At 35.6% G+C, this 12,680-nt stretch overlaps 1 protein-coding gene across 19 annotated transcripts in view; it reads right to left on the minus strand.

The window, feature by feature from the left end:
- The window catches only part of CLASP2 (cytoplasmic linker associated protein 2), a 138,982-nt gene that overhangs the window by 2,346 nt on the left and 123,956 nt on the right, over positions 1-12,680 (minus strand). For all 19 annotated transcript variants that reach the window (XM_032180630.1, XM_032180643.1, XM_032180640.1 and 16 more), the window contains 8 exons: positions 12,042-12,185; positions 10,901-11,007; positions 10,069-10,222; positions 9,101-9,329; positions 3,957-4,150; positions 3,262-3,390; positions 2,023-2,229; positions 916-1,032 (listed from right to left, as the gene is read on the minus strand). In XM_032180630.1, coding sequence (XP_032036521.1) covers positions 916-1,032; positions 2,023-2,229; positions 3,262-3,390; positions 3,957-4,150; positions 9,101-9,329; positions 10,069-10,222; positions 10,901-11,007; positions 12,042-12,185 — 1,281 coding nt within the window. The remainder of the gene's footprint in view (positions 1-915; positions 1,033-2,022; positions 2,230-3,261; positions 3,391-3,956; positions 4,151-9,100; positions 9,330-10,068; positions 10,223-10,900; positions 11,008-12,041; positions 12,186-12,680) is intronic.

A 12,680-nucleotide genomic window follows, 5' to 3' on the forward strand; every position in this document is an offset into this window, starting at 1 on the left:
AGCATTAGGGATGTAAATAAAGTGATCTAAGTTAGCTAAATTAAAATGGGTGGATTATTTTCCCCGAATTACAATGCTGTTCTGAAATGAAGGAGGAAAAAAAAACTACCTTAGGCGAATGTTGAGGTTTTAAGCCTCTAGTTACATTTGATTTTCTTGTACCTACTAAATCTTCCAATACTGCCTAGAAATACACTCAGTGCCATCACTGCCAGAGAGTATTCTTAAGATGCAACTGTCTTATTCAGATACACAAAATTAATTGTCCCGTTTTATTCCCAAGGACAGACTCCCAACACACTTGTTTGCATGTAAACAACAGTATGTACAAGATGTCAATAAAACCCTAACCTTCCTGAACCAAAAAGGAACAAAGGGTTTCCCCTGCCCCCAAATTCGTGATACTGAAAGGTCTAATGAAAGCAAAACAATAAGGAGGGAAAATAAACTGTGGAATATAACATTTGCATTTGACATTTAATGCTTTCCAACTGCATAAAAATATGACAAGAAACACAGGTAGAAAAACCCATGCTGAATATAGCCATTATCACTATTTCAGAATAAGAAGTCTGACAGTGTACTCAAGAATGTTCAAAATATTAAAAATGTATTTTCTAATTTTTTTTCAGCCACTGACAGTATGCAACTAGATCTACTAAATAGCAGCAAGAAACAACTTATTATTTTTTACATTGCTGAAGTTTGTGCAAGTCCCTATATTTACAGATCTATGGATTCCTAGTTTTGAACCTTTTATGCCAAAGTTACATTGATCTTCTGAGAGCTTCATAAGCCCTGGAAGTTTCATTCAGATACATACTTTTATGAAACTTTCTGGTAATTGCAATGGAAATACAAATGTGTATATGCAATTATGATCCAAGATATATTTAATTGTAATCTTTTACTTACTTTACTGCCAGTGAGTTGACTGAGATGTGGTTTTAGTTCATCACCAATTACTGCATGAATGGCAACAAGGCAGAAAACACATGCCTTACGAACACTGCTCTCTGAATTATCATAGCCCTAGAAAGCAATAAAATTAACATTAATAGCTTATCAGTTAATGATTAAAAAGCCTCAGAAAGCTGTTTACTTCTTCTTATAATAAATACATTAAAATCTACATTATGTGAATGTTAAAGGAGCCCATTGAAGCATTCCAAGAAAAACAAAAAAAGCAAATACAGAGCATGCACTTAAAAGGCAGGCTGTTTTGACAGTTATTTTCCATACTGAAAAAACATTACACATTCTTGTTCATAATTTATGTTGAAAACAGAGCTGCTGTCATGCTCTGGGTTGAAATGCATTAAGGAAGAACACAAGGAAAACTGTTCTGGATTATACACGTTTATTTAAAGCAGAGGACTATTAAACTTAGCACTTCCATACTCTGAAAGAACCTACTTCTTAGCAGGGAAAGATTCTTATCTCCCACCCCATTATTTAATGCTTTTTGTTTCCTCATGCCTGTCTCACACCCTCCTCTCAGAAGGCCCCTGCACTGCCTCTACCTTCCTGCAGATGTGTGACTTGACCACAAGCAATAAAGACAGGAATCTGCAGAACACAGCTGTCGAATTCTGAAGTCTTCATCCAACACATGTAAATTAATGTATTTTGCCTTGTTATAAGGTGGGATATGATTAAAAATGGACAAAGAAATAGAAACCTCTGATATCCTTATCTTATTAAACTTACCCCAGTTAACCGCTTTTTTCCACTTGCCTCCCCCAGTTCCCAGGTTATAAAACCCTACAGTTATATATACATACAACATGTCCAATTTCAGAACAAACAATCAGAACTAGATTTTGACTCCTAACAACAATTACAATTCAACTACTTGACAATCTCAAAGATTGTTCCCACTATGAGTTATTTTGGGTCAAAGCAGCCATCAGCTAAAACAAATAAAAAATCTTTCATGAGAGCCAGGTGGTATTGCTTGAAAAAAAAAATCTTTGCATTTCTTCTATATGCAGAGGGTTTTTGTTTGTTTGTTTGTTTTACCTGTATTAGACCTGGCACAATCTCTGGTAAAAGCTGAGTAAGAGTTTCTTTAGATACTCTCTCAATGACTTTCGTCTGCATTTTGATTGCAGCCAGATTAATGGGGTAATCTGCAGTTTGAATAATTGGACAAAGAACTTTGATGCACTGATCTGGGCTAATGGAAGTAGCCAGCATGGAAGCAGCTTCTTCAGCAGATCTCACCACCTATTGAAAGGAAAAAAGACATGGAAAAATGATGTACAATTGAATTGCTGTGATCTGTTATCTGTCAGTACTGGTCTTGAACATAAACGTCTCTTAACCACAGCTCCATTATATTGTAAAAATATGTACATTACAGGACTTTGAAAATGTATCACTATTATTATTATTACTACTTATATTACTTATACTACTTATATTACTTGTATTACGTACTACTTGTTTGGCCTTTGATCACTGACAAGTCCCATATAAAGAAGTCTTTGCATGGGGAGCATGGGAGCGTAGGGAAGGCAGGGAGATGTATTCATCTAATAACAAATCTGTATTCTTCTCCTACCATCAGTGACACTGATGTAAACTGTTTAATGTTTGAGTGACTACTGTATTTGCTTCTTGTATCTACGTGCGTTTTCCTTTGCTGTGTGTGCTCACATCACAAAAATTTCTGAGCAAGATTACAGTTAGCCTCCTACTTCTGAATCCCCTCTCTATTCTCAGCCACAGGCAAATCTTCTTGTTGATATCTTACAGTCCTTTCTCTCCTGAAAAAAAAAAATATTCAAAGACATGCTCTTGAATGGTGCAGAGCTGTCTGGAAATGGAAAAGGCTGATTATTTCCTTGCCCTGTTCAGTCCCATCTCTCAACCATGTATGTTAATGAAATCCAAAACATTACATCAGAACTCCAGGATACCTGGCTTAAGATGTCATACAATGAAAAAACACCTTCAGTTATTCTTTGATGAGCTGTGATCATTGGTTATGGCTCTGTGTCCTCTTGGGCAGCACCCAAAGCAACTGCTATCAGGGCTGACATTAACCATTTCAGAACTTACAAAACCATAGTTCATTTTTTTTTTTTTTGCATACCTATGTTAACTAGCAAGAGCTGAATGCTTGATTATTACACAAATTACTTCCTCAGTAAAATCTAACTGATTTGTCAAACACTTTCTGGACATACACATAGCTATTTCATTTTGTAATATTTTGTCATAACCTCAAACAAACGGAGTTAACTGATTACTAACCTCCTTATGGGGGTCCTTATGAGCTTCTAATGTCTTCATTATTGTGAGCTCTGCATAGTTCTTAAACCTTGCTGGCTGGTTTCTGAGAATTTCTCTTAGAACTTTCAATGCCAAAGCTCTAATTGCATACTAAAGATTAAATATTAAAATAAATTAGTTATGCATCTTTAAATAGATATTTGTTTTAATATTCGTTCAACAGGAAAGCTTTTGATAATATATCAGATTTTCTATGCATATATGTAATACAAATACTGTATTAATAAATTCAGCTAAAAAATTGTTCAGTAATTCATTCTTCTCTTTCTGCAATTAATTCAGGTTGTATATCACAAATATGCTGCCATCTGGAGTTATTTGTGCTACCCAAGAGCTGCTACGTTGCATACAATTTTACCCTTCACAAACGTCGATAAAACTTTTAGCATCACACAAATGCATTATTTTTGAAAACACATCGACAAGTAATTATTTATTTAAATCAGAACAGGTATTAGTGTCATTCTGAACCTCAGCAATTTAAAAACGTGGCACTTACAGGGAATAATTACATAGAATTCAAGAGTTTTCACGATAAGCATTACTTATTTATAGAAACATATAGTGATTTGTGCCCTTCCCTTATGACTTTCAAAGACACTGAAAGTAAACCATGTGCTTTGTTAACATTCTTAGTAGAAATTATCTAAATTTACCTCTTTGTCTCCAAGTGTTTCAAGCAGCAAAAGCAGTATTGTTTTAAAGTGCTCATCCCAAACACCAAAAGACTCTTCTTGAGTCAACTTCATGAGCTCATAGAGGGCAGTCTTTCTTTCCTCAACTCTCTCATTATGGTTTGATAACTCTTTTAGTAACTCTGCGACCAGATCAGAATGATCCATGGGAGGCTCTACCAAAAAAAGAATACACAAACGCAGTTTTCAGATTGTTGCATATAAATATTACTGCAAATAAATATTAGTGCCTGATGCACAACTGTAAGATATCTTCTGGGGTAGCTAGCTGACTTTCTAGTATACTTTTGTATTTTCCACCCAACTTAGCCGAAATTACAATTTCAGTATTTCATTTTCAATGCAGACAACATTCCTAAACAAGCTTACAATCACAATAAACAGTGATACCACAAAACAACAACAACAACAAACATTACCAGTACAGTTTACTGCAGTAGTTTTTACTCTTGCAAGATAAAAAGTGGTAAGTTCCTCTACCCTTTTAAATCTGATGTATACACTAAGGGCCAGCTTTCCCATGTAACACTTCTGTCCAAGAAGATAAACTTGCATATTCTCCTTTAGTATGATATTACTGAACTGCTTAGACTTTTGTAAGCCATGGTTCCACAGCAATGGCTTGTCTGTTCATGGAAACAGAAAAAAGCTTCACAAGAGTAGAGCCATTAGCCCCACAGAGATTGCAGGGAATGACTGCTATCTCAGTAACTGTCACTACGAGACAGCTCTGGATTTCAGCTTTGATTAACAGAGAGAATTTCATGATGATGGAAAAAAAGCACCAGTAACAACTCATATTTGGAAACACTGGACTGCAAACATGGAGATCTGCAAACAGCCAAAAAAAAACCAAGCCCTTGTGTGTGGTATTAATGACAATTAAATATTGAACTATTGCCTTTACTCCATTATCAAGACCAATTTAGAAAGAAAGACCAATTTAAGAAAGAAATGCATATAGCTTCTACCTTTGCACCAAAACTGGGGTGAATTAACAAACTTTTTTTTCCTTGGAAAAGTCTGAGAGCATTGACATACATTCTTCTTTCAAAGAGTAAACAATATTAGTAAAATGCAAGCATTCCTGCAACTGCATCTATCCTAAAATTATTTCACTTCCTTAATAGATAAAATACATTTTCCCTAACAAATTTATTAGGTCATACGCAGAGGAAGCACAGCCCTCTAACATCTTATATTGTTGTATTCAATATTGTAACTTATAAATAATGTACAAAGAAACAAAAAGTAAAAGCTGAATATCACATATCAAGGATCAAAAACCAACCAACCAACCAAAACCACACTGTTTTTGTACCCAACATTTCTTTTTGCATTGTTTTGCATGAATAATCAACTCACTAACACCTGAAAGCAGAAACCTTTTTTTCTGCAACCACTTCCACTGCCTCTTTATTAATGCATGATTTGCAAATTCTCCAAATTGATCATTATTGTTTGTCTAAAGGACAAGCTCGAATTGCATTCTGTAGGTGCATTATGTGAGTAATTATTTAGTACAGATGAGCAGAACGGACAATCCATTTTATGGAAGCAAGGGCATTACTTGTATTACTAGGACTATTATGCTTGTTCTACCAAACTGTCAGGTTTACATCCATAGTAAATCCTATTTTGGGGAATGTACATCAAAACGTAATTAGCAAAGCAACCTATATATGCTTGAATAAAGCTATTTCGATTGTGGAAATACCAGAATGAAAGAAGCGGCAACTTTAACGTATGGGGGGAACGGGCCAAAGAGTGAAGGTACCAGCCATATCCATACAGGAATAAGGGGGAGCTCTATTAGCTGAGGAAATAGATTTCCTTAAATAAATAAATAAATTGCACAAAACGAGTGCGTGGGTGCGCATGCCTTGACAGCCTGAAATTACCATTCCTGGATATGATTTAGCACCCAGTGTTTCATTCCTAAACATTCTCCAGATAAGAAAGGAGAAATACATTAAGTCATATTCAAATCTACTCACAACTTTTTGTCTGAAAAGAAAAAACAGAAATGAGAAGGAGGTTCATTTGAATAAATTAAAATGTACCTTAAACATGTATGTATTAATATTATGCATATAAATATTTGTTAAAGAACATCTCTTCTCAAACCAATCAAATAATAACCTTTTGACAGGCTATACAGTGTTGGAGGTAAGAAGGAAATTAAGGTATGTTCTGAATTAAGTAAAGATTTTCCTACTGCCTGAAACATGGCCAAAACTGTCAACAAGGTGGGTACAAACCTTGGATGAAACACCTGCAAAATGACTGGATTATAAATGGCTTTCTATTTATCTGGAAGGATACAAATGATGGTGTCAGTTAAAAAGGCAGAGACTTGGAAAACATGATCTATGGAAGTACACTGAAAAAAATTAGAGGGACATGCTTTGGAAGGGGACACTGGATTTCAAACAGGAGCTGCTGAACGCTTTTAAGAAGTCTAGTAAGTGCCTTAGAAAACCACATTCCCCTATACTTCTAATAAAGGGCACATCCCATTGAAAGAATGCTAGTGCTTTGAAGATTTAGACTGTTCCTATGAAAACCTTTTACTACAAAAGTGGTAAAACACTCAAATGCACATTTGGGGGGGTACATTGTGGCATCTCCTCTAAAGGAGTTTTTTTTAAGTGTTAGATGAACAGTCTGCAAAATACTTGTTTGTGCCTCAGTGCTGTTGATTGCACAAACGAGCAGCCAAGATCTTCCCATCCAGCCCTTTATATCCATGTCTTCTCCCAGTAACAGATGAGAAGATACATCGGAGTCCGATAAAAACAGGAACTTTGTGTCATAAACACAGTGAAGTTGCTAAAAAGTATAAACTAGCGTTCAACAAGCACTTCAGGTTTATGGGAAAAGCACGCAATTCCTAAGTGAGAAACTGCATGCATAAATATTTTGCCATATGTATAAATGTGTCTTTTTTTTTCCCCATGCCAACTTTTTCAAAATCATCTTGGATGTAATTCTAAAAGTAATGACAATACACATGGTGCTACTAAAAACTAAGAGTGTATTCCTGCATACAGGAATAAATGCAAGTACTTTTTTTTTTTTTTTTTTGTATTGTTAATTAAAGAGCAGTCCTTACTAAAAACTTTGTGCTACTAACTCCAGCAAGGACAAACCACTACTGGATGGGGATGCTTCATTCCATCCGCTCATAAATTTAAAAAAAAAAACAGACCCTGCTGGTAGAGCACAGATTGCTTAAGTTCATGGAATCTTAAAAAACAAACAAACAAAAAAAAACCAACACCTTACCACCTTCTGTTAGTTTAGCACATTCTTATGAAAGGATACTCCATAAGCTTCAAAGCTTCAGATGGAACTACACTGTAAGTTTCTCTGATAGTGTGACAGTGATTACTGTAATAACCTCAACTAGCAATGGCACTTGAGAGAGCAACCACCACAGACCATACACACAGTTAGAATCTGGTCCCAGGAACACTTCTAAACATTTAAAAATCCAAGCTACTTTTGACATAAGGAAGAAAAATTCAAGATTTTTCAACAGAGACTAGCAGTTAGCAGCAAATAAAAACCAACATAAAGTATAAGAATAACTTAAGAACTTTCAGATTTTACAGGAAAATGAGATGAGAACATCAGAATGTGATTCATAAAGAAGTCTTAACAAAAACTATAAATATATATAAATTCTATTTTTTTTTTAATATAATCAAGCTTTATTTTGGTATGTCTTCATGAAAAAGTTCACGAAGAAAAGATTTCTCTATTTTGCACAACTGCTATTATACAGAAATAGCTCCAAAAGACAAGTCAATAAAGAAAATAAATAAATGTTGAATAAATAATAATTATTTGACAACACGTTGCTAGAACAGAGTGCATTTGACTGCATGAAAGGTATTTCCCAGAAAGTCCCATATGTTCAATAGCTTTTATCATTTACTTTAATGTGATGTCAAGAAATACATTATCAGAAGCTATAGAGACCGATCCCATGTAACAACAGGATCACCGTAATGCAGAGTTTTGCTCATAAATATTTCATGTGAGGATGACAAAGGTATTTAATTATTCATATTTACATGAAATAATCTGTAAAAATTTGCTTTCTCTTAAATTTTGTTTAGAATTTAATAACTAACCACGTGCCTCTTTACTAAGCAGAAGAGAAGGAAAAGAGGAATACACCTTAGATTATTTTTTTTTTTAAATGTAATGTAAACTTGAAGCCAACTCATAGGATAGCTGAATAAAACACAATGCCAGAACATAAGTTTTGTTTTTCAGGAGTTTAATACATCTTTGCAGAATGTCAGAGGGAAAACAGAAGGGGCGGGAGGGAATACTTACTTGTACTTCACTATTAAGACCTTTGTTTAATTAAAAACTGAGTTTATTCTATAAATGAATATGAAATATCAAGACACGAATGAAAACCACAACATGAAAAATACCTGCTATGTTTCCACAGTATCACTATAATCACTACCCAAACTTCCCCCAACATTTAGCTATAAAAAGCTCCCAAAAATATACTGAGAAATAGTAAAAGGAAGATTTAGAAGCGTACAAAACAACAACCCAAGTTCTTTCATTTACATGGGCTAAATGAAACAACTTCCAAGTAAAAGACTTTTTTTTAAAAAAAAAAAAAAAAAAAAAAGTTTACTCAATAGAAAATGCCAACGTCACATTTCAAATGCATATATTTTACCAACAAAATACTTAATATTTCACCTAATTCCCAAACTGATTTGATCCAGTTTTACTCCCTTGCTGTAAAGCTTTTTAAATCTCAACAACAGAGCAATCTGCTAAGTAAATTTATATTGACAATCCTGCTATAGAACATGCTGCCGGAAGTATACCATATAGTTCAGTAATTATCTCATTTTCACTCCCCTAATCTCTACAAGTATCAACCAATCCAAAAATGTCACTCAGAAGGATTACTAACAAACTAATTTGACATGTATTATTTATAAAACCTCTCAAAGCGGCACTGGAAATACATATGCTGTTAATGATAAATTCACAAAGTCAAATGAAAAAGATGAAAAATCTCACCATTTTCATTCTAGCACAGAATGCAATCTGAAGCTTACCATCAGGAAATTGCTCTGCATCATCATCAAACATGGCTTCCTTCAAAGCAGATTTATTAAATGAACTGATACTATCAGAATAATTATATGGGTTATAATCTCTTGAACGTGGTGAAGAATGAGGAGGCATTGTGTTGAGTAATGATGTTTTGTTATCGAGAGCTGTTCGGGCTGTATCACTCACACCACTTCCTGCTCGTAGGTCTACTATTCCAGAAGCACTACAGATCTGCAGAAAAAGAAATATCATACAAGCATATACAAGATACACTTACACTTTTCAGTTAACTACTTCACTAATTCACCTACATAACAAGCACTTACAAATATCAAAAAGTTTCCTAAACATTCCTAAATAGACATTAAGCTGGGCTTCAGATAAGAGGTCTTAGCTAGAGGTCCCTGAATTTCCTTTTGTCAAAAAAGTACAAAAAAGTCTTCTGGAGCATGTATACTTGGAAGTTCATGATTAGAAGTGTCTGTCAGCACTTCATCTCTGTAATTTGATGCCAAGTAATTAAAATCATGTTTAAGTATATACACTTAGGGCACGTTCAACAAACCTAAAAGCTGAAGCTCCACACAAACAGAAGCTCAGAACAGGACACATATAGCACTAAAAAAACTGCATGTTTTGTATGGATATTAATAAAAACTCTGGAAAAAATATATTAGGGTACAGATCACTCAAAAACTAAACTCAAGTTGTTTTATGAGATAAAATATTTCTAAATTGTTAACATTTTAAATAAACAAATAGCTAATGCCACTTAAAATTAGCATTTACATTTCGAAAAGGTGCTTCAAGACTAGGAACTTTTTTTTTTTAAACTCTGACACTGAAGTTAGGAGGGATGTCCCATTTCAGAAGTCACAATACAAAAACTTACTTAAAAAGGTGTTATCTTTGTAGTAAATCAGGTATTGGGCTTGGCTTGCCAATACCAAGATGCACAGAGTTTACTCACTGAATCAACTTCCTCTTTTTTTGAATCTCGTTTTACAGGCTCATTCATATCTTCTTGACTACGGAAACTGAAATTCTGAATGGCTTCAGTGACTCCACGAAGAGAGCTGTAAATATCTTCAGAATTCATATTTTCCGTATCATAGTCGAATGCACTGTGGGCCATGGAGAAGGACATACAGAGTAAGATGGATTTACTTTCTGACCCCATACTTCTAAATAACATTAACATGGAACTATAGACCCTTAGGAAATATTAATAAGATTAAGCACTGGGAGTGGCTAGACAAGGAAAGGGCGACATCATGCAGCAGCATCTGCCTCAAGAAACACACTTCTGCTCCATTTTTCTCCTGTAAGTACAAAAGGAACTTTTATACCATTCTGTCTTTATGAGAAAAGTTCCACAGTAACGGGGAGTGATTAATGTATCAGTTGATTGCCAAAACCAAAGTTACAAAATCCACTTTACTGACAGCATTTGGTAACAATGCAATTTACTACTTTCTTTTCATTTCCCTATCTGGCTTGATGACCTGAGTTAGTCTAACGTTTTCTAGACATTAAACATAAACCTTTCTTCTGTTAATATGCCGTTTGTACTGTGAGGTGTACAGCCCTTTCCCACCTTAGGCCATCCCTGGCTCTTGTCAGACACTTCAGGGAGGTGGAGCACTTCACTGTACTGTCTTTCTGTGGAGGAAGGGGAATTATTTTTCAACATCTGTGACTGTGCAAAACTCACTACACTTGTTCACAGTTGGGATTACAATTTTGGAGAACATGTAGTGAAGACTTAGATGCAGAATTGCAGCAACAATGGCCAACATTACCTTGGTGACAAAGTGTTCTGCGATGTATTGGTTGGGGAAGTGAGAGGACTTGACCAGCATGCTGGGGAGCGTGGAGTAGGTCTTGTTAAAGGACTTCCCATTGATCCCTGGAAGAGGAGAGATGACAAGAGCTACTCCAGTAGAACTCAAGACTTCAGCTTCCCCTTTGCCTTATCATTGTATTTATTTTCTAGTGACCAGAAAAATTTAAAGAGCTTCTACTTAATTTCTTGGATTGTCTGACTAATGACAATAACTTCAACCAAATTTTTTCAACCATTTTAAAATAACTGAAGTAAGAAACAAACTACTCTTAAAAAGTACTTTTAAACTTAGTATGTCACTTTATTTGGAATCAACATACACTGAGAAAGTATCAATCTGTGGAAGAAAAGAAAACACATTCCATAAAGAGTGCTATCTCCTGCTAAGGCCTCTACAGAAGACTTGTGTTGCCTCTATAAATCTTGCTCTCACACATAACTCTACTGAAATGGGCTTATATTCAAAACAGCAGTGTCGTGGTTTAACCCGGCTGGCAGCTAAACACCACGCAGCCGTTCGCTCACCCTCCCCCCTCCCTCTCTGGGACGGGGGAGAGAAATGGAAAGTGAAGCCCGTGAGTTGAGATAAAGACAGTTTAATAAGACAGGAAAATAATAATAATAATAATAATAATGATGATACAATGGTGATAATACGAAAGTAATAATAGTATGTACAAACAAGTGATGCACAATGCAATTGCTCACCACCCGCTGACCGATGCCCAGCCTAACCCCGAGCAGTCCGGCCCCCTCCCCCCGGCTAGCCACCCCTATATATTGTTTAGCATGACGTCAGATGGTATGGAATACCCCTTTGGCTAGTTTGGGTCACCTGTCCTGGGTCTGTCCCCTCCCAGCTCTTACTGCACCCCCCAGCCTGCCCGTTGGCAGGACAGAGCAAAGGCTGAGATGTCCTTGGCTTAGTATAAGCACTGCTCTGCAACAATTAAAGCATCGGGGTGTTATCAGCACTCTTCTCATTCTAAGCCAAAACACAGCATTCCACCAGCTACTAGGAAGAAAATTAATTCTGTGCTAACTGAAACCAGGACAAGCAGTAACTTCAGAAGGAATAATATAAGAGGTATAGATACCTGACCACTGTTGCCTGTATTCCGGAGATGATTATGGAGAAGCTTTGTGGCTCCATCTTGAAATGTTTTTGGTAAAGCACCCAACAGCATTGTAAACTCTGGAGTATTGAGTTCAAAAAGGGAAATCAGCACTGCCTGTGCAGCCTAGAAGAAAATTCAGATTGAAGGCATTTAATTGAGTTTCTGCAGTAATTTTATCAGTAAGAGATACTACAATGAGGGAGAATCACAAAAGGTGATATAAGTATTAAACAAACTTGATTAAAGATACTAACAGATGTGAACAAACAATTCTTATTTGCTGGTAAGTGAGCTTAAAGTTCAAATATTCCAGGCACATACCAATGAGCTTACACTTTGCACCATCATCCTAACAAGCAGTCTTTCTGAAACATGATCATCCTTAACCCTTCTCACTAAATAAAGGCCTGAAGGAAGCAGCGAAATTGCTACTAAAAAAAACTGCTGCTAAAAATTGCTTCTAAAGGGTTTAGCAAGTTGAACAACAACAACAAAAAAAAACAAAACCACACCTGAACACACCAAAACAGCAACAAACTTGGCAATTCCTTCTGAATTCTGCAAGTGCTGATTCTACAGGTTATAACTGATAGACTAACTTTCAAACATCAAGAGGAA

Source organism: Aythya fuligula, chromosome 2 (genome assembly GCF_009819795.1).
Source record: "Aythya fuligula isolate bAytFul2 chromosome 2, bAytFul2.pri, whole genome shotgun sequence".
Lineage (NCBI taxonomy): Eukaryota > Metazoa > Chordata > Aves > Anseriformes > Anatidae > Aythya > Aythya fuligula.